General features: G+C 35.3%; 1 protein-coding gene across 3 annotated transcripts in view; it reads right to left on the bottom strand.

The window, feature by feature from the left end:
- Positions 1-24,868, bottom strand: part of PTPN3 (protein tyrosine phosphatase non-receptor type 3) — a 103,233-nt gene that overhangs the window by 5,319 nt on the left and 73,046 nt on the right. For all 3 annotated transcript variants that reach the window (XR_005702372.2, XM_040074248.1, XM_040074259.1), the window contains exons 16-26: positions 23,172-23,370; positions 22,124-22,201; positions 21,040-21,096; positions 16,271-16,427; positions 14,421-14,587; positions 11,710-11,800; positions 11,398-11,459; positions 10,400-10,546; positions 8,210-8,338; positions 2,135-2,280; positions 1,318-1,453 (exon numbers count right to left, since the gene is read on the bottom strand). Coding sequence is in view for 2 of the 3 variants with exons in the window: in XM_040074248.1 (XP_039930182.1) it covers positions 1,318-1,453; positions 2,135-2,280; positions 8,210-8,338; positions 10,400-10,546; positions 11,398-11,459; positions 11,710-11,800; positions 14,421-14,587; positions 16,271-16,427; positions 21,040-21,096; positions 22,124-22,201; positions 23,172-23,370 (1,369 nt within the window). In the remaining variant the exon portion in view is untranslated. The remainder of the gene's footprint in view (positions 1-1,317; positions 1,454-2,134; positions 2,281-8,209; positions 8,339-10,399; positions 10,547-11,397; positions 11,460-11,709; positions 11,801-14,420; positions 14,588-16,270; positions 16,428-21,039; positions 21,097-22,123; positions 22,202-23,171; positions 23,371-24,868) is intronic.

Here is a 24,868-nt window from a genome sequence, read left to right as displayed (position 1 = left end):
ATACCATTACACCAACTTTGTTATAGCTTCATCATTTTGGTTGAAGCTTTTTTGGCTGCTCGAGGTAACAAAATTACTGGTCTTTGAGAAACTACAGCTTTCACACAATTAACAACAGACACTTAACTGACCAGGTAATAGCTCTGATTGGTCCATTCTTTTTGAGTATGCCCTGTCAAAACATGCATCTGGCAAATCATATCACCTTAGAACGGGAGCACACACACAATCCCCACATGGCAGCTGGACACGCTTTAGGCAAGGCTATTGAAATGGAACAATCCCTTTGTTACAACTGAATAATCTCTAATGGCTCTCCCAGAAACCCTAAATGGGATATCAAATATGAGCAGTGAGGCTAGCTGGAATGCAGGCATGGGAATGTGATAGAGCATCCAGGATAGATTGCAATATTAACATGTAGCTCTCTGGTATTCTGTTTTCTCACAGTTGAGTGCTTGCTTCTGTGCCTCATTTACAGCACAGTATGCCAATTTTGCTCACTGGCTTTTCACAACAGTATCTGCTTTCTTCAGAAATAACAAGTGAATTTAGCTTCACAGTATTGCTGCAACAGATCATCCCTCTCCTGATTGTGTTGACAGCAAACTGTGTAACACAGCAAGCAAGGTAAAGAATCCTATTTTAGATATTAGTTTTCCATACCAGGAATCTGACTGTAGCTGTATTTATTACTATTCCCTATATTTTTCAGTTATGTCGAAGTGTGGAGTGAAAGGAAAATGCTGGCTGATTTATGTTGTAACAAAGGGGGTTCAGTCTTCTGGCAAGCTGAAGCTTACTTCAGGTTTTTACATCTGATTCTCAAAAAGAGGACCAATTCTAGAATGTTGAAGCTTCTTATAGAATTTCTACTCAAAAGTGGCCTTTTGAAAAGACACTTACTTCTTTTCAAGCCAGGCCACAAACACTTGATTTTACCTTCAACTTAATAATTTCCTATAGTGCTTGTACTAGAATAAAAAGCAAAAATTCTAGCTTCCTGCAGAGAATTTAGACAAAGGACCCTGAACAGATGATCAGTACAAGTCTGACTTTGGGTATTCTAAGAATGTATTGAAATCAATTGTCTTTTCATGGCAAGATAAGAAATATTTTAAAAATAGATAAATACATACCTCATTAGCAAGGCAGCCTTTTCCACTATGCCACATTATGCTAAATTTATGAAGTTTGAAATACAATGGCAACTGAAGGTTCATACTATTAGATCCTTTAAAAAAATTTTGGACCCATTTTATAACTTGACAAGTGCAGTATATATACAGAAAATGATGCTTCCTCTCTATCACTTACTGATGTTTGCACCATCATAGCTCTCTGGTCTCGCATTTTCCGTACAATATCCAGTGGATAAACAGGTTGGTTCCTTTCAATTAAACACATGGCTGTTTCCATAGTGACCAACACTCCAGTGCGACCGATTCCTGCACTGTGAAATGCAACAGGAAAATAGTCTATAAAATTAAGTTTTTGCAATTGCAGCAAAGTAATATCACAGTCTTAATAGTAGGACAGCCTTGGAAATTACAGGAAGACCCTAGAAAAATTCAAAGAGAGTAAAAAGTTTATTTTTACAGCAACTTCAGTATTATTTTCTGGTAAGTACTAAAAAGAAAATATTTTAATATATAAATAAAACTAAAAATTCACCTAAAGTAAATGTGTTTTTAAACAATTAAACAGCTCAAACTGTACTGGTTTGGTATTTCTGTCTTTAAAAAGGTAAGATCTAATTGACTGTTTTTATGACACATGCAGACTTGAACAGCAGGAAAAGAATTTTTGCAATACCATTCAAAATGACATTACAACAGTGGTAGAGGATAAAAAAAACAGAGGACAAATTAAATTGCAGATTATCAGACCTGTGATAATTATGTGACTAAGCCATTTCACCAAAATGTTGCAGGAGAAAGGGAGACAAAGTAAATTCGTCCTTTAGATGGAACATGTAAGATGTAACATCATCAGCAGTAAAATGCTCGTATTGCACAGTTTAACATATTCATCTAATTCAAGGAGTCTTCTGTCTTGCAGACCAACTTTTCCCATCAAACGCTTATTCTAAGGCTGAAGCAGATCTACAATCAGAGTTTTAAAACACAAGTACCTGCAGTGAACAAGAACTGGCTCATTCTTTACTCTCTTTGGCCTCATACAGGTCACAAACTCCAAGAAGTCCATGGAGTCATCAGGAACGCCATGATCAGGCCAAGCTACGTACTGGAGATGGGTGACGGTGTGTTGCTGTTCTGTCTAAAATACAGTAAAGATTTTTTAAAAAATGGCCAGTGTTATAACTCCTATATTAATGTTTATTAGATATAAATCATGTTTTTCACAGCAAGTGTATTCTGTATAAGCAATAAAAGCTAGATGGTGTAGAAAACGTTTGTGATTTTAAAATTCAGTGTGAAGTATGGACATGTAATTCTTGGAAAGAATTCATAAGGCATAATATTTTCTAAATAAATGAGGCATCAAGTTTAACTTCTGTGATCCAAACATTTAATTTTTTTTTTTTATTTATTGACTATTACACTTTGACATCATTGATTCACCTGAGGTAAAATGCTACATGACATAAGCATAACAGTACTATACAATAGTTTAGAACTGGTTGGAAGAAACAGCTGAAAACAGCAGAACTACTGAGAACAATACCAATATACCAGGGGTTTAGGACTATATAATCTATTGCAAATATGTGCACCCTTACAGATTCAGGTACAATAAAGTTGCCTGCAACATTTGCTAAATTTGGTTTCTGTTAGAAAATAGTATATACACATATATATCATTCATACATATATGCTCATTGTGTATATATGAATGACATCTGTATGATCCACAGAAGATATCTTTCTGTATGGAAGCAATATAATTAGTTAAAAGATTCTGTTGTACAAAGAGTTCTTTTTTTGAATCAATTATACCTAAAACCCCCACGGTTTTACAGAAGTTATTTCAGTTTAGCTTTTTGTTAACTTTGATTATGAAATCACTCAATCATCTCTGCATTCAGATTGGGCTGAACTGATATGCTGCAGATGTAACTAATGGTTAGGGTGGGAAGGAAAAGACCTAAGATGCTCGTGAGCTCTGCTGCATCGTGCAGCGAGGATTTCAATCTTTACAAACTGAGAAAAATCTTCATGTTCCTTTATTCCTTCCACACATTTTGCAATAGTTAGGCTGTTACCTGCATTTAATTTATGTCCATTACCAGACTTAACTTTTGGCACCCTTCTGAAATAAAACTCTCAGTTATGAATGGATTAGTCTATAAAAGCTGGTCTTTCCCTAGTAGTCCACACAGGAGTGTTTTTATGATGCTAGTGATTTTAAAAGGTTTTTTTCCACCTTTCCTCTTGCACACACAACTGCTGAAATATAGGACCTGTTTTAAATGTCTTTAACTGCTTGTTTTCTTCTTCTACTTCAGGATGTTCCACTCCCAGGGAACAGGCTAGTAGGACACCAAAGACAGAATAAGTACTACCTATGCACTAAGTAGAGTCATAGGGAATACATTTATTCCAGTCAAAGCAATTGCAGAAATTTACAATTTCCCACAGGGACAAAAAGAAAAATTACACAGCTTTGCTTCTTAAAAGCAGAGCCTGAGCAATCAACAATTAAAAGGTCCAGCATAAGGCCCACATGGACAATGTAATCTAACGTTAATGAAAAAGCCCACTGTAATACAAATTACATCATGATCTACCACCCATGTCATCAAAAGATGCACAATGACCAGGATTTCTGCATGAAAAAGTATGCATGGCCTTTTGCTACCCAACTCTACCGAGCAGAAAAAGTTGAACTTAATCAAATGAGTACCACTCACATTTTTCTGAAATGCCACAGATTAAAAAAAAAAAAAAAAAAAAAAAAAAAAAAAAAAAAAAAAAAAAGCGTCTCTAGAAAATGTCATTAGAAAGTCCTCCTTTGAAAATCTGCACATGCTTAATCAGAACCTCTTCAAAAGGGAAATGAGATAAAGCAGCAATTACATGTAACAGTTTGAGCTGATTCTCTTAAATCAATGATGTTTGAATTACAGCATCCTGGTGAAACAAAGACTTGATTAATTTGAAAATTATCCAAGACTGAGTACCCAGTTGCCTTCTATGTGCTTCAAGAACTTAAAGCTACACAACATGGATATGTGCCAGTCGCACACCTGAGAAACACTGACAGTGATCTGTAGAAGCAAAAAGTCATTTTACAAGCTCACAACAAAGGAAAGAGTTGATTTTATTTTTACTTATCAGTACTTCAGGCTCAAATGGAGTGAGCTGCATTTAGTTAAATATTTTACAGACATTAGATACAAAAAGTACGTTACATAAAACTTATTCAGAGTGAGAATACACTAAGAACATGCACTAAGCCCTCAAAGCTGCTGCTTTTGATGTAAGCATCTTCAGTTTCTGATATGTGCCCTAATCATCTTTAGAGACCAATATAGGTGTTAATTATTCCAGGTATGCCTCAAACCTCAGTGTAGTCTTCCAGTTATTTGTGCTTTAACATGATCAGTTCTGATTCTTTTGTTGAGCTCTTCTGAGATGATTCAAAATGCTGAAAATTGACTATTCTGCCACTTGTCTTCCAAAACACACAAGTATTTTAAAACACTTTATGTTTTATTAGTTATTTAAACCTAATGTAAACAGTAAATATATTTGTTTATGTTAGAATTAGTTTTCCTATGTCTAAGTTTTTGCGTCTCATGCAGAAAATGTAAAACCAGAACTCTGATGAAGTCCAGATTTTTAAAGCTATTTTTAGTGGTGTTTTTGGCTTTTTTTTAAAACATAATATCTTCAAGTCTAGTGAAAGTCATTTTTAAAATACAGAAAATGTCAGCCAAACAACACCCCACATGGAAATAACTTATATTAAAAGACCATCACAGTTACTAAAATCTAGCACTTACACATGAAAAAATGATAGAATTGTAGTTACTAGTTCCACAGTCAGCCCTACAGTACATGTTCTGTTAGCAATATTTATTTTTAAACAGTATTCCTCTCAGATCTTGCTCCTTTATACAAACCTGATAATGGAAAATAAGAGGAAACTTCTCATATTCAAGTTATTCATCAAACCACTACTCTCTGCAACTCACTTTAAGTCTTTTCCACCATTTTTTCTTTTAGCACTGAGGTTTTCAATGAAAGTCATCTTAATGACTGATAAATGTATAATTTTTCTTCATAAATATCTGGCTTTACAAGTCCTATTTAATGAGTCTTAAAGAAAGTGAAACTGCAACAGCTGCTTATGGTTTGGTTGCTATTTTTGCTTAACTTGACCTTGTAGACATTTTGCTATTCTAAAATTATTTTGCATTCATGTGGACTGATTTCAATGGAATTAATGTATTTGGTATTTCTCCAAATCAGTTTAAAAATTATGGATTCAAAAAAATAGCCCAAACAACAGACTTCAGTGACAATTCAGGATTGTGTAACTTGCCCAGTTTGCCATCAGCCCTTTGGCCAACATTTAGCTTCTTCGTGGCATTGATCCACATTTGCTTAGTAGGGAGCTACAGGGGTCTAAGACATCATGTTTGTCCCCAGCTGTTTCCCGATGTGCTTCAGTTCTTTTCACTACAGCAAAGTTGTTCAGCAAAAAAAAAAAATAAATCTCTGAGAAAATGTTGTACTTATCCCTACCCCTCCTGGGCAAATTCAAGATTCCTAACTGCAGCAGCAGCTTCATTGTGCTTAAGCTAACATCTTGGATTTTGCTCAGAAGCACATGATTTTTTCCAGTGAGTCTGTCACCGGGACTGAAATTCCTGACAAAGAATAGGGCTGTCACAGGAAATGCTTAACTGCTCTAACACTTGCAATACAGCTGTACTGTCAAGACCTTCAGCCACAAAAAAATCCATTCTTCATCCTTCTGCTGTTTGCAGCCTTGCTTATTATAATTACATCAAAAGGCAAATTTTCTTGTTTCATTCTCCTTAAATGATAGACTCTCCCTGATTAACAAAAGATTTGTGTGCTCTTCAGAAAATCAACACACAGAACTTAGAATCATAATAGCCATATAGAAAGTAGGAAATTTAAATTTGAAATGTCAACCTTAATTCTTACTTATGTTAAAAACCAAGCAATTGATTTTGCATTTCAATGTCCTTTTTCACAGAGGTTATAACATAATCTTCAGTAATGAGGAAAAAAATCACAATGTAGAACTAAATTAACCCTGAAATGGTCTTTTTATCTTCTAAGCAGGAAAAGTTGTGCTCTTTGCCAATGAGCTTCACAAACATACCTTGAAAGCTAAGTCTGAATGGGGTTAAAGCCCCATTTCTAAAGAGTAGATACTCTGGCAAGTGGCATTTTGCATTTCTTGGACAACTGTTAACACATTATTATGCTGCTCTACACACTTGCCATTATACTTCTAACTTACTTTTCTTATTTGGCTCTTTATGTTTCAAAACCAGTGAGATTTAATGGCCAATCATACATTGCAAGGCATTTATCTTAAAGGAAACTGAATGAAAATTTTTTTCTTGGCTTTTTATGCAACTTTGTCAAGGATCATAAAGAAATACCTATCTCCATTTACGAAATAGTGCATGCACTGTGTGATGAACTCTGTACTCTCACTACATGATTCCTTTCTTTTGGTCTGTTTGTTCTGGTCCCCAAAGTGTTCTGAAGCTTTTTTTAAAAAAAATTAAAAAGCCTCAACCAACCCCCCAAACCCCCAAACTTAATGCTACAGTGTAGCTTTCAATCTTGGTCTTGAAAAGAAAAGGCAGGAAATTAAACCTTTCTTCATTTTATGAGAGTTAGAAAGGTTATAAATATATAATTCGAGTGATAGGGACTAAAACGTTTGGTACATATAGTTGCAGTATTACTTTTATGAAGTTAATTTCTTCTGTGCTGACATTCAAGTTTACCACTTACAGAGCAATTGGCCAAAATACAGAAATAACTATCATGCTACTCCCTGGCCGGGCAGTTTCTCATATCTAGAAACAGAAGTACTGTAAACTGTCTTAACTGAAAAACCTTTAAGTACTGACATCTCACATGAATATGACTGCAAAGAAAAATTTAATCATATTAAAACAAATTTGGATGCACTGTCAAGTGAGAGAATGTCAAGTTACAAATGTATGAGACTAAAGGATTGGTCATCTTGCTGTAAGAACATTGATTAAATATTATATTTTAAAACAGGTATTGCCTTTTACTTGCTTACCACTTACCATTACTACTAAAACTAAAACTAACACTAAAAGCTACTTAACTATACAGAAATTTAAAAGACTGATTGCAAATTAGCCTTTGGTCAGTATACAGTGATTTCCTACACGCCTTATGATAGCATAAACCCTTCATCTTTTTAGAATGTATCTGTGGCCATAGAATTTTGGAGAAGAGATGAAGAAGGGAAAGGTATAAGAAATGCTGGTCAACTTAGAAACAAAAAACAAACTTTAACCCCTACAATTCAGGGTGTGGGAAGTCTAGATGTGACCGGAACACAGATTTCACAACACAAGATAATATGCTGTGTTGCTTTCTAACTCCCTACAACATTAGCATGAAAGTATTAGGAGTTTCTATGAAATATAATATTTTTTATAAATTGAACACATTTAAATTGAGATACACATGAACATTTTTCTTTTTTAAAACCTGAGTAAAGACAATGAAAAGGGACTGGTGAGATTCTGCATCTTCTCTCAAAACAACTTTATTATGCTTCACTTCTTTATTAGCTGTTCTAGCTGCATGTGCCATTAACCAAGTGACCCATATTTCATCCTTGAAAGAACAAAGTTACTTAGGATAACAACTCTCATTATAAATCAAAGTATTTATGAAGAGTCAGTGATTGCAAAACTGTTTAAAGAAAAGCAGTAAACTTTCTTATGATGCTTACTACAGTACCTGTACAGCATAACATATTATAGAACTTCAAAAGGTGTGTCTTTGAAGAAGCTCTAAAGAAATAATCATACCCTGGCCGTCCATATAATACATACACCTTTTAAAAAATTTGGCTGTGTGTATATAGACACACATCATATCCACGCACACAGATATACACTGCCAAACACATGGGCTTTATCTACCTATCTATGAATGTATTCATTCAGCTTGTTTGGGGACAATTAAAGGCAAGGGGCATTTACCTCAACGTTTGTAATGACCATTTCTCTGACAACATAAGCGATTGTGCAGTCTTCAGCGTGGCATCTGACACGGAAGCAGCCATATTCCATGACATCTGGTGGGTCAGGCCAATACTGATGACATTTGGTCTGTAAAGAAAATTGGGCACGTGTCAAGACTGGTGTACACAAGGCCTTCTGTTTCCAGCCTTCCTTCCTATGTCGTGGTTCAGCGAATTCAAGAAGTGGTACAAAATCTATTTTAGTTTACTGGTGAGATTTTTTTTTTCCATCCAGACTGAAAAATAACAGGACAAAATAGGCTAAGTTCTCCATAAACTTCTGGTTTAGTGATTTTTAATAAATATTCAGGTCAATTGGATGCATGATGCTTTGTCTGCTGCTTACCTGCAATTGCTAGAATGACTTCTCAAGGCATAATGTGGGAGAATAAAGATGGATTTATTCTGTCTTAAGAAAAGAAGTGCAGGGGTTAAATTTGAAACTAACTTTAGCAGGTTACAGCAAAGCCACACCTTTCTTGAAAGTGTACAATGAGAGGACAAGAGGCCACGGTAAAGAAGCAACAATGGAAATTCTGACTAGATCTTGACAAAAAAATTTCAAAAAGAAGGACAAGTACAGAAACAAGAAGCCGTATGAGAATGTGGAATCTCTGCCTGTGAAAATAATTAAAACTTTGATGTGACACTGCAACCTGCACAAAGTTCAAAGTTGGTGTTGTCTGTAACTTTCAAATTAATACAGAGTAACATGAGCTAGAATTTTTGAAAAGCTAAAATTTCTTAATTGTACCTTTAATAGAGCTCAATTTTCAGAGGCTTGAAATCCAAATTATAGCCATTATGCCTGAAAGTTTTACTGTGGTAATTTATCTTAACTACTTTCTCCTTCAACTTTAAGCCAAAATAATATATCAATTTCTTAAAAAATGAACATTACTGTGGAGAAAAAAAAATCCTACCATACAAATCTTAACACCATTGGAAAGAGATAGTCTGGAATGTAAAACCTCCAGGGACTAGGAAAACATTTGGCATTTGCCAGTGGGGACATTTTTGACAAGAACATACATCTTTTTCTATGCCTGAAAGTTCACCCACAACTGGGCAAATCTAACTAATTTCTGAAAGCAAACAAAATTCATAAAAGTGTCTGGTGTCCAAAGGTACCAGCAGGATGATTAGAAGCAATCAACAATTGCCTTGAAGTTTCCAACTGACTGTATGAACTCTGGACTATTACTGATCTGTGTTTCGTCTCAATAGAAGGAAATGAACAAACCAATACAATTAAAAGATGAAGGGAGCATTCTTATGTCAGGTGATATTCAATAATGTCTGCTTCCACGAGCAGCTACATAACATGACTGTGGTTAGAACCCAATTGTTGCTTAACTGTACTTCCTTACATCTCAATCTTTTTGGTGTTTAAGACATAAAATACTCACTCCCTTGCTTTCTAAAGACACTGGGTTTTGATTGGGGTGCCAGATAAATTTGATAATGTAGGGCAAATCACATACAAAATAGAGACAAAGGCTACAGTGAAGGCTTACAGGAGTCACCACCCTCTCCAAAACTTCAAAACCAATATCTTCCTATTTAATCTAAAAACTTAATCTTTAAAACTACAAAGGACAAATTAAAACATTATACACCAGATTTTCACTGTGCTATTCCAAAATTCAAGGAGAGACAGAATTTATCTAAACATAATTAAAAGAATTATCAGAGCAATTCTCGGAAGGAACCAGAGATGTAAAGAAGAACAAGCAAGCTAAATTCTGATCACTAGTACATACCACAATGGCAGACTCCTTTTTAGAGGTAGACTACAAGATTTGCTCAACACACTCAATGCTTTCAGACATCTGCTGAATCTTTTGGAGAGAAACTGCCACACAGAGGCCAATACTCAGGAAGAAAAACGACGGCACGTAGTACCAGTCTGATCAGCACCACAGAATGAATGCAGTGATTTCTGTTTATCAGACAGCTGGTTTGTTTGCAAAGCAGCATAACAAAAAGCAAGTTGAGGACTATCTGCTCTGTCTAAGTAATTCAGAAAACCTGGCCTTCAGAAGAATGATTCAACAGAGAAAGCTGGTCTCTTGTAGGGTTATTTAACTGTAAAAATGAAAAAAAAAAAAATTCAAAGGTTCAGCATACAAAGGACCCAGGCACTTACCCGTCCTCTTTCGGTGAGAGTTGTTAACATGATGATCAGTGATAATTTGTGATCCCAGACTACTTGCCAGAAGTGTGCACATGTGTGTGGAAGAGGCCCCTGAGTAGCAATGTACCGGTTCACAATGCCAGCAGAAGGAATTTCCATCTACAGAGGGAAAGAAAAAAATCCTATGTTAAGTTCGCTCTCACTACTCAAGTATTTTTTAAACTCCACATTTCATTCAAACAGGAAGATTTGAGGAAAGAGTAAGGCAAAAAGCTAAGTACTAAGACAACTAAGATTACAATTTCTTATGTGAAAAACTTTTAAACCATTAATTAAAACAGATGTAAAGCGTGGATTATATCCTTCATGCTGAACTAGGAACAGAGGAATAAGAGTGAAAATATATTTGAAAACTTGAAACTGCAAAGCTTTCTAAATTTTGTTTAATACTTAGTAAGGATTGATGGCAAGGTATATACACCAAAGGTAGAGCAAAAGGTATTTATTGCCTGATACGAAACACAGGAAGTTAATAATTGACTCTGTGATTTAGGTGCTTAGCTCATGTATCTGACAGAAATATACACACATTTTCCTCTCTTTTCCCTGACTCCCAGCCTACACTTGATCGATTAGGGAAATCAAGTTTATCTTCTGGATCCTTCATAGCATAGCTGGTAGGTCATAAGTAGTTCTAGAGGGAAAAAAAGGCTTAATTTTATGGAGACAACCTCAGCATTTGAGGTATATGGAAAAATAAAACAATTTTCACTGGTTAAAGATTCTGCACATATCACAGTGTATCATTACATGGTAGCATCCACTGCGTATTAGGATGGTCACCAGTTTCACAACAGACACTATTTTTTAGGTTATAAAATTTTACATCTTTTGCATTTACAAATGTCCCAAATTAAAACAAAACATCCTTATTTGAAAAAAAAAAAGCCAAATTTTGTCTGCTTTAGTAATATAGAAAGTGAGCAAATGCAGGTCTCTGTATGACTTACATTCACATAATTTGCATTAATGTAATCTTCATCTCCTTGCAATATTATCCTTGTGGCATCATCTGCACACACACAAGAAAGAGGGAATAAAATTAGCAATTAAGAGAAATACTTCCCCTCTATTAAGTTAAAAAAAAAAAAGCCAAGGAATTGCAGAAACACAGACAGCAGCATACAAACAGGAGAATTTACCTTTTAGAAAATAAAATGACCGATTACATGACTTCAATCATATAATTAAATCTTTAATCAGCAAGTTCAACACAGCAGTTTTAAAAAGCAAAATAGGTGGAAACTGTACTTTAGACTCACAAGGTAGAACATCTTTGTATCTATTCTTGTCCATATTCTGAGGTACCTTTGCACATGTAACAGCCAATCCTGGTTTCTTTCTATAAAGTTGCTGCAAAGTAGAATGAACAGTTATAGGATTTTGAGGGATGTGATTCTGCTATACAAACACTAATTATATTCACACAAAAGTACATAGATTGAAAAAAAAATCCATATTTTCTTAATGTTTTTCCTATCCTTCTGCAAAATTCGCTTGAGAAGTTTTTGTATTTAACGTGACAAGAATTTCTACTATTGCTAGCCCATCAGGATAGCTAGAAGAATTTCTAGGAATAAAAACCAAAACCAAAAACAGCATACGAGCATCATTGATATAAAGTGTTGCTCTGCAAGTCTGCATTTTGCTTTTAAAACTGCAGATCAGAAGGACAACAGTGGTTGAGGGTAGAACAAGGGAGCAGTGAATGGCATCAGAACAAAAAAAACAAAACAAAAGAGCTGCAGACTTATTCTCTGGAATCAACTATAATACAAAAATTTCAGAAAAAAATTTATTCTCTAGACTAAACCTATCCATTTCAATTCTGCAAGTACCTAAAACCCCAAAACTTCATCGTGTCACAATCTCTTAATGTGTGAATTCTTTGCTTTTGGGCCAACTCCTATGTTGCAGACTTTATCTGGAGCAAACGTGGATGTATGAAATGGGGTCTAACCAAAATTTTGAAGCTGGTGTTAGGCTAATGGTTGGAGTCTATGATCTTGGAGGTCTTTTCAAACCCTAATGATTTTTGCTTCTAAGTACATCAAACAAGAAGAAAAAAAAAAAAAAAAAAAAAAAAAAGGAGGGGGAAAACACAATAACAAAACAAACAAACTTTTAAACTTTTGTGCATTAAATATACATGAAAGCACCTTTCAACTGAGTTATTAATATGGCTGTGCCAAAGTTTTACATCCTTCACTGAACACTTACCAAAGAGCTCATTATATCTTACATGTTTAATGAAGATTTCGAATATTGTTCCATATATAAAATGGAATGAAACAAATAGGAGGCTAAAATCCCCTACATTCTGGTTGAGAGAATAAGAGCAACACCCAAAAATATTTATTCTACTGAGATTTGTTGGACCGTAAAACTTTGTATCACAGCTCACTATGCTTTTCAATTTATACAACATAAACAAGTCATGTGAGAAGAAAACTTGGTAATATATGTATGGGAAAAGCTTCTATCTGTTGCTGTAAGTCAGGTTCCACTTTACTAGAGCCAGGTTACAATTTCTGTCTTTTTTAGGAAGACAGAAGAATAATTTTAACTCAAGCAACCATTCTCGAGCTTTGTTGTTGCCTGGCAAACAGTCATTTGCTATTGACTACAGACTTCTTAAATTCTGACTAAATGGAGGAAGATATTTTGGAAAAACTTGATTATTCACAATCTATTGGCTAATTATTTACCATTTTACTAAAGTGAATGAAGAGTTTGAGTCACCAAACCTGATGAGGAAACATTACCATTGCCTCTTCTTCTGAAGATCAGTAAACAATGAATTCAAAGCAAGAAGGCCACTAAACTGTCCCCTAGTTTATTAGATATCAAAAAGCTTTTGTGGTTTTTCTGTAAAATCCTTTTATAAACAGTGACATAAGAAAAGAATAAAATGTAGGATCAAATATCCTATGAATATAATAATATATATCAAAATATCATAAGGGATTAAATATCCTGTGACATTCACTACAGGAAATTTGTACACAAATTTACTCAACAAATCTGACAATTAAGGAAGTATTGAAAGGCCAGTTCACATTTTTGAGCTGCTGCTTCAATAGGCAACAGCTTCATTGTACTTGCTGCACTGCATCCAGTACTGTAGATTTTGGAAAGCAGTTATGAACCATTGTCTATAATTCCTTAAAACCAGGAGAATTTTAATTCCCAGAAATCATAAAATGAAAGGAAACCTCATAAAAAGTGTGATTATACAATAAACAATACCACAACTCTTCAGCCATAACCATTAAATTTTCCAGCTTTTTTTAAAAAAAAGTGAACGAAAAAAAAACAAAAGGGTGAAAAATGTTATTGCTGTTCTACAAGTTTTCAGCGACAGAAGGGGTTACTCCAGAACTCACTGGCAATTTTATAAATCATAATAAACTAGAGTTTATTCAGAGCTACTATAAGTGTTTGAATCTACAACAGTAAAGCAATCACAAATATACATACTGCACTCCCTACCCACTAGAGAAGCAGCTGAATTGTCCTTTGGAATTTCTTACACTAACACTGAAGGAACTAATTTATTAAAATATAAAACATTTTATTAGTTTGTTTTCTATGACCTCCCCTGCTAACACACTGAGGAGCACAGAAGAAGAAACAAAGTAAAAGACTGACCTCTGTCAAAATCCCACTATTCTACTCAATAAAACAACTGTAAAAAAATACTAATTTAGTGAACTGTGGGTACTTGAGCCAGAGATATATTAATTCAAACACATATTTCTCAGCAGTTGGTATTTTGTGTAAGACTTAGAGCTAGTTATTCCCTGTTCTAAGTAGTGAAGTGTGAAATGGAAGGGCAAGTCAAATTGTTGCTCTCTTGAGGTAAGATTGAAGAGGAGCAAAGAGATTTGCAACTAATTACAACCCCTCCATTACTCTCTGGTTACAGCTGTTGTTCTACACTAACAGCATTACACAGTTGAGTATTTCCTACCTCAAACTGAATAAGGACAGTTCCGCTTTCTAGCCCTCTTCTCAGCTGCTCCATAGACTCCTCCAGTGTATCACCACCATATTCAGAAGAGACAGGAAGAATACATTCTGCCAGAGTGTGGGAATCAGCTTCATCTTCTGACTTGGGCTCCACAAACTGTTTGACTACTGAAAGGTGTGTACAAAGTTATCATCCATTACACAGAGCATAAAGGTGTTTTTGACAGATATAAAAATTTACCAGCTTGAAATAACATCAGAGTTTGCAAAACCTCAGAAAAACCATCAACAACACATTTAATCACATTTCTTTTTGTACTATATTACTGTAGAAACTATAAAGAGTAAAATGTCCCTATGACCTTTCTGGAGGAAAAACTCCAAATACCTGTTTGTGAAGGTAAATTGAATTCCTAGCATAAGGAGGTTTTTGCAACCTTGTCTTACAGAATGAACTGCTAAACAGGCTAATGAAACCCAACATCCACCATGGTAAAAAACAAGGGAGTTTTACCTTTAAAAGTGTAGATCATAATTAGTGGAATATCTCTACAAGAAACCTCTGTAAGTTTGGACCTCCAACAGCAAAACAAATGCAAAGATCCCTTAATTCCTTTGCCATTAGAGAAGACACGGAATTATCTTTTGCAATTTCTTATGCTAACATTGAAGGAACTAACTAAAGTTAAAAAGAATTATTAGTCCATTTTCTACAACATTCCTTGCTATTGAAAAACATGACAAACATTAATGAAGTAATCTGCATAGCAGTTCTGTCCCTATGAAATGTATTTCATCATCAGACATGTCCAGCTGTGGTTATTCTCTGCAGTGATGGGAACAGTTCATACCTGCCAAACTCCAGAAAATGGGGAGCTCGTTATGCTCATACCTATGAAAAATGACTGGTATTGGGCTACAGGTTATCTTTAGACAAAAGCAGATTTCTCTTATCTGCAAGTTGGAAGGGGACTAGAAAATTAAGGGAAACCGAAATGCTGCATAAAGCCAGTGGAAAAAAAAAATAATCATCTGTCTTCTTAGAAACACAAGAAGTTTTAAATAAAGCCAGTGTTACAGAAGTACATATCACTTAGGCTCTCATTCCTTCCTATGTCCTAGTGATGCATAATCACCTCAGATTTTTATGTCTTCATGCAATCAGAAACTCTGTGTAATTGTGTGTGCTAATGCCTAACCATACCTCTTAAGGAAAGCAAATAACAAATTAAGAGTTTGACATCATCTGAAAGCTCTTGGGATCAACAGGTGTTTAAATATGGAAAAAGCAAAGCCAAGCTGGATGTGTTCCCCATTTTTAAACATACAGGGTTAAGACCCTGCATATTTCCAAGATTGTCTCCAAGATTTGAAGGCAGCAGTTCTGCAAGCAAACAGCACAAGTTTATCTCAGTATTGTGACAAAATGTCTACTGTAAGAATGAGGTGAGGAGAAGCTCATTTGACTTCTTGCCTCACATAATTGTGCAGGGGAACAGCCCATGAGCTTTTGCGAACCTGCAATTGGGGGTAGTTTAAAATTATGCTTTATTTACAAAAAAAAATCACAAAAAAACTCTTTCAAGGGACAATTTATTCTCATAGATTTTTAGACCAAAAAAAAAAAAAAAGAAGAAATTCTAACTTGCTAGATTCTTTGCAGCAGTGGAAATAACCTATATAGTTTAAACTATTGGTACTACTAATTCAAATTTAGTGAGACCTACTTTTTGCACACACCAATTCAAAGTGCACTGAGAACGTGTTTATGCAAACAGAAGAGGGTATGCCACCAAGCATAAGAGCAACAGTCTCAAAAACATTAGAAGTGAATAAAATTAGCCCAGTTACCTTTCCTCCTGACCAAAAGTGCAAGCTCTCTTGAGTGAGATTCTCTGCTGGCTCTTATGAACATGACCACCTGGTCATGCGTGTGCTCTGAGATATCTCGGCCATTAATTAATACTATCTGATCACCTTCATTCAGCTTTGGAATGCATTTATCAGCCTGTTTCAAGACCAAAGAAACATATTAAGGTTATCACAGCCAGTCGTGCAAGCAGGAACATATCAGGATATTAAGTACATCGTGTAAGCAAAGTCTTCACAATTCTCCTGACAAAGTTCCATATTCTGTATCAGAGGTTCTATCAAAGGTTTCAGCTCTAAAACTCTCATGCTTCAAGGTCTCTCCATGATGACAAAGAACAGTTCAAAGTTCAAACAGCATATTGATAGCTTTAAAGGGAATTCACATTCATCAAACAGCCATCCTCAGATTGCTCTCAATCTCTGTATTTCAGACTCCAAGCCTCAACCACCTCTGAATTTCTGGAGAAAGTGTTTTGGGCACATACGATAATCCAGTTCACTTTTTAGGTGGTGAATACTAAGAAGTCCAAACATGATTTTCATGAACATGATTTAATTAACATGACATTCCCCGGGCACGCACTTTTTAAATCTCAAAGAAATCCACAGACATTTCATGTCTTTGTTATTTTGTAGAGTCTTGTTTAGATTTAGATTAACTGCTGGACTCCGGGGTTTGTTTAGCTTTTTTTTTTTTTTTCTGCCACAGTTCTAATTATGCTTAGCCCTATGTCCAGCACAAAGCAATTAAAGCTATGGCCAGAATATGATGATGCTACAAGGAACTAGAGCAGCTCTTGCATGAAGGAAGGCTCAGAGAGCTGGGAGTATTTAGCCTAGAGATGAAAAGGCTCAAGGGGATCTGGGAATGTACACAAATACTTAAGGGAAAGTCACAGAGAAGATGAAGCCAAACTCTCAGCAGCACCCAGTGACAGGATCAGAGGAAAAGGGCTCAAACTGAAACACAGGAGGCTCCATTCAAACATCAGGAAAGAGTTCTACTGCTGTGGTAACTGAGCACTCCAGCAAGTTACCCAGAGATACTGCAGAGTCTCACACCTCAGAGCACTTGAAAGCCACCTGGAAATGGTCCTGAGCAACTGACTCTAGGTGACTCTTGAGAAACTGGATTGGACAAGAGGACCTACAGGTCCCTTCCAACCTTCTGTGCTTCTCTAATATGAATGTGTAGAATAGTACAATCTTTGAGTGTCAAGTAATGTAACAATTTTATCTTCATTACTACCCTAATCTTTACATTGTCTAGGAAGTCTCCAGCTACTTATACAAACACTTGATTTATTGTATGAATGAGACATAGACCTTTACTGTTTTTATTTTTCCATAGATGTTTCCCTGTATTTCCTTAATAGCCAGCACAGGTTCCCTGAGCTTTATTCATCCAATATCATTAGCCCTACCAAACAACCATTATCAATCCCCTGTGAACATGATATTGAAATTAGATCCAATCCTGATTATGCCCTGCACCGATGGCTCCTAATATATTGATATTACCAACTAATAAATAAGAGATGGAAAGAGGAATTGATAATGGAAAAATAATCAACAAGATGAAAAATGCAGAATAATAATTTTAAAAAAAAAGAGGCAAGAACATGAAGAAAATAAATTGGGAGTCATTTGTACCAGTAAACAAAGTTAAAGAAAGGAACTTAAGTTAAGACTTGGCTTAGTGCCACAAAACAGAATAATAAGAAGAGAAAAAAGCAAGAGAAAAGAAAGATGCATGCAAAGGAAAATATCCCATGCAAAAAAGCTGACTAAAAATTTAAAGAAGGAATAGTTGCCCCAAACTTTTTCCATAGAAATAAGGAAAGAAAATAATAAAGGATAGGGAGGACTGACAGTGATTCATAAGAAATGTAAACAGAAAAAGAATGGGAATTAGGAACAACCATGATGCTCTTCAACACTGATTTAACGAGGTATTCACAGCTCACCAAGAACACCCTTGCCATATATTGTACAATTTACAAAGGCAAGACTGAAGAATGTAACTATGAATGACAAAATAATTTAATCACTCTTAAATATTAAGTCATTCTCTCTGAAATATAAATATTTGAAAAGATAGGTGACATTAAGAGTCAAGAAGTACAAGAACTTGGAAGAAATGGTTTCTGAGCTCCTATATTTGCCTATAATTGAGATTTCTTAGCTGGCTGCTATCAGTCTTTATTACAGATGGAGACTAATATCTTTGCTCAAACAAGCTTTGTTAATCATGTGATATGTTAATGCATCAGCTTTTTTATTAGAATCATCTGACTATATAAAATATATCTCAAAGGACAATTAATTCCTCCTATGCAAGCACAATTTATAGATTTTTCGGAGTCTGAGATTTTCCTGGCAATCTATTATGTCAAAGGCTCTCTGTCCTATTGATACACCCGATGTGTCATTTTATGCTAATCACCTTCTATTGCTCCAAGAAGCATGCATGTTTTTTTCCCATGAAAAGCTCTATCAGCTAAAACCGTAATGACCTCTTTAGCACCTGAGAGCATTAATACTGCCCGTGGAAAAAAAAAAAAAAAAAATCTGTATAGAACTTCAATTAAAAAAACAAACAAACCAAACCCAAACAGATGCAATAAATGGTTGTTCCTTCACTAAAATGTGCTTTCACAAAAACTTTGGCTACTCCCCCCTACAATTTTCCAGCGTACTGCATTGTTGCTTTATTAAAGGATATTTTTAAATAACTTTTTGATATGTAAAGGAAAATGCTGCCTTATTTTCGGGAGTAGATTTGCTTCCCCTCCTCTACAAAAAAATGCACATCTTTTTGTAGGAAAGTGGGGAATAAGGTGACCTACAAACCTGAGAAATAATCTTAGCAAATAATATTACCAAATAGCATCCCTGAAGACCATTTACAGTAATGAGTGAATCAAGAGCAAGTTAAACTAGCAGAAATGAAGGTAAGGCACAACTGAGGTAAAACCATATCAAAATGCATTCCATAGAGTTAAATTTGAACTTTGAACTATCAGCTACATTTCATCAAACAGTAAAGAACAGGTAAAATTTTCCTTATGGAAAACGATACAATCAATGTTAATACTGGTATTCTCCAAAAATAAGTATACTATTTTCCTCTTGCTAAAACATGACATGGTTTCTCTAACACTGCTACTGAGTATATTATATTGGAAAACTGGGTAACTGTTTCCAATGTTTTCTGTGATCATCCTAACTTGCTCACTTGGTGGTTTACTAAGCTGGAGAGATAATTTGTCATTCTTGTTCATGCCTATGATACCAATGAAGTGTTCAAAGTTAGAAGTCCAGCCCTTTTTCAATCCAAGAGAAAAAAATACAGGTCAATACTTTTCAGAAGACCATCTTAATCTGCCAAAGAAATGACTGCCTCTGGAGAAACTTCTTTCATTCTCTGATTGCAGAATGAGCCTGTTTGCCCTATATAATTTCAGAATCTCAAATCACCCTTAAAATACTTGCTAGGTTGACCATGAAGTGCCTTTGGGACTGTTTTATTTTCAGTTTCTAGATATAAGTTATAATTATAATTTCCTACCAAACATTTTTTCAAATAATTTTTATAGTTCATAAAGAATTGCTATGAACTGTGTAAGTCAGGCCAGCAATCATAAATGTGACAAAAAAAAAAAAAAAAAAAAACTTCTCAAGCAATCTGTTTTAGCTTGATTTGCATCATGACATTTAGATATCAGTCCTGTGATCGCTTATCAAATTTCAGAAGAGTCAGAAGATTCAGAGTGCATTGTATTTTTAGGATTAAGTCAGTAATATTTCCTAACAAGTCTGCCCTGACATTATTTTAAGAGAGTTGGGAAATGTAGTTTAGAAAAAGGCAAGTGAAAAATTTTGATATAGCATTTGTCCTCACAAATTCATGTAATAACTATTTAAAAAAAAAAGTTTTAAAAGATTTAATGCTCCTTTTATTATTTCCCAATTCAACAGAAGAACTCAATGACTCCAGTGATTCTTATAAACATTACACCTGGTCTATAAATATTTCCATAAGCAAAAAGTCTATGGCAAACATATGCTCCCTCTCTATGCTCCCTCTTTCCTGCCAAGTACTCTTCCATTCTATAAATAATTTTGGCCCTAAGGATTTCCTTGGCCTATTGTGGCTTGCTTAGTCAATAACAGTTTTTTCCCCCAAGCATTTGTCCTTTCCTGACCATACACAAAATTACTTTAACCACAACATCCTTTGTCGAGGAGTTTCACAGGTCTAACTTCTGGGCAAAGAATTACTTCACCAAACACAAAGAACTTGACCTTCACAAACGTAGTTTAGTAGCCCGTATTTCTGCTGGAATTCCTTTTTCATAGAGCTCATAATTTTGCAGATCCCTACTATATCTTCCTCAAACCAGCTAATTTTTTCTAGGGTGCAGGCGCCCAAATTATTTACTTCTTCAGTAAATTATGTTCCTTATCCCCAGTCCTTCCCCTCATCAAGCAATTTCCAGCAGGATGCAGTTGTTGAGATGACAGGAGAACACAAATATACTTTCTACTTATCCCTTGTTTGACTAACTCTTCCAGATCTTTTAATCTCTGGTTTAAGAAACCACCGGTTAAACCAATTCCTAACAAGAACAGTTCTGCTGCTATCTCATACTGGTTACAGGTGTCCAAATTTCTACGTGTACAGACCTTTGACAGGTGGAAGGAATAACAATGGAAGGGATTAAAAGCATCAAAGATTTACTTACAGGCGATCCTGGAGTTATTCTTGATACCACCAGTGGCATTTTCTGATCTACTCCACCCTAGAGGAATGAGAGGAATGTCAAGTAAATAGCAACCAAAAATCTATAACTAAACATAAGCAGCATTTAAAAGAAGTAATCTCTCTTTTTCTTTTTATATAAAATTTTTATGCTGTGTCATCACAGACAGGGTTGGTAGGACTGAATTTTCATCAGTAAATGGGGAATTAGGGGGGTGGGTTGTGGTGTCTTTAAATCTACCAATTTCCAGTAAACTAGATTTGGTGTCTCTTTCAGGCCACACATTTTAATAGGCATAAACAGTCAAAATGGATCATTTATTGTAACCCTGTGCTTGAAGCAAGCCTAATTTAACACTTGAACTTGCAAGGCAGACAGTTTTCTTAGATTTTGTGACAAATGTGCAAGGAATCTGGCAGGATCAAAGCTCCAGACAACTGTACTCCCTTATTCTCTTTACGTCACGTTCAATTGCTCCCCTACCAATAAATAGCCAAGGTGAAATGACCAAACTCTGCTTTAATTTTGATATTATGGCAAATTTACAATACTCTGCTTAAACGGAATTTCAGTGAGCAAATGTAAAACATTTACAATAGTCAATTATCGATAGTAATTTTCATTTTCTTCATAACTAAATTTTCAAATTTTCAATATGATTTCTAATGGATATAATTAAATGGAACAGCACAAACTATTTAAATTGTTTTATAATACAGAGGTCAAATTTTCCAAAAGTTGATGCCTTAAATTAGGCTTTCGAGTTCACATTTCAGCAGCCAAACAGGCAGTGTGCCTTGGATATGTGCCATGCCCATAATATATGCTATTGAAAACCAGAGAACTATTAGATGCTTATTTCTGTAAGTGTTGCTTTAGCACTTAAGGATTAGGCTGCCACTTCTAAGAACTCTAGTTCACAGGACATTCCTGTAAAATATACTGCCTTCTCCAAATCATTGTACTAAAAAAAAAAAACAAAACAAAAACAAAAACAAAAAAACATGAAGTAAAAAACATTTTATCCATAAATTATTTTAAAATAATTAAAAGACAGCTGGTTTACCTTTAGATTAAATCCAAACTTCCCTTCTTCATCTGGTATGATACGCACCAAAAGTAAATCTCCCTCAATTAGGTCATTCTGCAATATATAAAAAAAAGAAAATGTTCTGATTTTTAGAAGAAAATACCAGCAAATTAGAAAACAGTGCACCCAAATTTAGATGTGCTGAACATAAAGACTCTATGTAAATCCACCTTTGAAAGAGGAAGTGGATATGGTTGTAGAATACACCTATGGTAGTAACCTTTTAAATAGTAAAAATAGCAACATACATCTCAGCAAAGGTTTTCTGGTTGCTCTGTTGTGACATCGTTACTCTCTACTTAGCTTTCCTTCCCAGTTGATAAATCCTATCAATGTTTCAATCTGTTGTCGTTAAAAGCTTAGATGCAACACATGAATAGAATAGATTCTACTCCAAGAACTGTGAAGTGACTATTTTTCCCTTAACTTTTCTCCTTTAATAGAAAAAAGAATTAAAAGGTGTCAGCAGCTAGTGGACATGTTGGAAATGATGTTGGAAATTCTAACTAATTTTAATTAGTTGTTTCAATTAATTGTAAGCACCCACTTTTTGCCAGAACCCCTCTGGAACAGGCTGGGGAAGAATGATTCACTACCATAAGGTTAGTAGGGAGCAGCTGCTCTCCATCCAGGTCAGAACTCAAAAGGATGATGTTTAGCCATCCTTAAGAGATGCCTGGGATAAAGCTGCTTGTATCTGCTTTTCAGACATATAGTAACTTGAGTTAGCTGATCTTTTCCCCTGGAAAAAACAAGGTTTAATCATGTAAGGATTTCTATTCCACTAGGAACATCCCTGAAGCTTTTGGAATGCTGGACACTTTGAAAAATCAATGTACTTGGTAAGCTTGTCTATCACACAACCTTGGGATAAATGTGAGTAGCAACATGAGATCTACACTCCTTACTGCATAAAATCTGCTCATCCTGAAATACAGCCACAGAAGTCTGTGCATTCTCAAACCACAGCTCAAAGTCGCATTTGCTACTAGTTCTGACTTTCAAAGCACACAACTGCACGTACCTTATCGCAGTAGTACTGACTGGAATCTTCCGTGGAGCTACTTTTTGTAACGTTGTCGTACGTTTCTAGGAACTGCTTGTCCACCCCATCCAATGGGTAGGAGCCAGAAATGTTGCCAACTCCATTGGGAGACCGAGCCAAGGCTTTAGGTGAGAGATGGGTCAGAGAATTCTGCGTCGGACTGTTTCCCAACACTTTCCTTTATTTTGAAAGGATAAATATTACAAAGGCACTGTTATCCAGATTTTTAAAATATTTAAATAGAGCAAGTTTTAAGAGTTAAAAGATTTAAAACCATTTCTTAATGGAAGAGCAGGGAAACAGGATTGGAATGTGATATAAGCCTATCATTTGATTAGTGGACATCGAGAAAAATGGACAAAAATTCTGGAATACCAAAACCATTTTAAGCAAAATATTTGGATGTTAGCAGTGCAAGGCACTGTTGCAGCAGGTACAGGAATTCACAGTAACACATGGAGAGGGCTGAATTGCAAGTGAAAGGCATTTCAGTTGCCAATTCTATCCATGAAAAATCTTTTGCTGTGATTCCACTCTCATTCCTGCAAAGCACTTTTTTTTGTTTGTTTGTTTCTGGTTTTGTTTTTTTTTAGGATTCCTCCCTCTTATGAGTGCCATCTCAACCTTTTCCCTGTGGGAGGAGGCAATTTGCAGAAAAGCCAGGGTAAATTGTCAGAGAAATAGGAAATGAAGTGACAATGAAAGGTTTAATTACAGTTAAAGTATCGTGTTACTGAGGTAGGTTTAGCCACACAAAAGGACCCAGAATTAACTTAGGGTACAGATCTGGCATTCAAGAACTTTAACATTCAATGATAACAAAATCAGTAACTAAAACCTTCAAATCTGGGAATTGGGTGAGTTGCCTGATGGTGCTCCAGAACTTCCCAAACATGCATTTAGCTACATTCCCTCTTATGAAATGGTTGATGTGCAGACCTCTCTCTCATATAATCAACCCCCTCCTTTACAGAATAACTGCTCCATCCATACAAATACTACCTACTGTGAAAATATCTGTCTTTGGAAAAGCTCAGGTATAGTAACATCAAATTTTGACAGTATTAAAATAGCAGAAGTACATGTCTTATCAAGTAAACCTTGGCATTAAATTTGTAAATTCAAATATTTATTTCTGCTTTGGTATTTGTCTATATATGTGAGCTTTGCTTTCCAGCAGCCATTTTGAGCTATCAATGAAGATGCAATTCTATACCCCAAGGAGTGTAGATTTTAACACACTGGACTTGTATTGCAGGGAACATCAATATTGCAAACACTTGTTTCTTGGCCTGAACACAACAAATGCAAACATCCTGAAAGATGCCATGAAGCAAACATATTCTTGCCATGATACTTCTGACTTTCAGTTAGACTTGGCAACGGCAATGAGGTGTTTCATGCAACACTTGCAAAATTTTCAGTTACTACAGAAAGTGGCACTTTCTGAATGCATTCAAAGTTTTAGAATGCTTTGAAGTAGTGAACTATAATTACACTGTCAAAATTCTGGTTTTATCTGATCGCTTCCAAGACTTTTCATGATTCTGGTGAAGTCAATGTTAAGCAAGGAGGAACACGGTATGTAAACACATCCTGGTAAGTTTTTTAGAACATAGTCCAAAACCACATTTCACTTACAAGTTGAAATTACAGACCATGTAATGATTTTTCAA

This window comes from Hirundo rustica, chromosome 1, assembly GCF_015227805.2.
Source record: "Hirundo rustica isolate bHirRus1 chromosome 1, bHirRus1.pri.v3, whole genome shotgun sequence".
Classification (NCBI taxonomy): domain Eukaryota; kingdom Metazoa; phylum Chordata; class Aves; order Passeriformes; family Hirundinidae; genus Hirundo; species Hirundo rustica.
The sequence above is the reverse complement of the archived record's forward strand: the minus strand, read 5'-3'. Positions and strand labels throughout refer to the sequence as shown.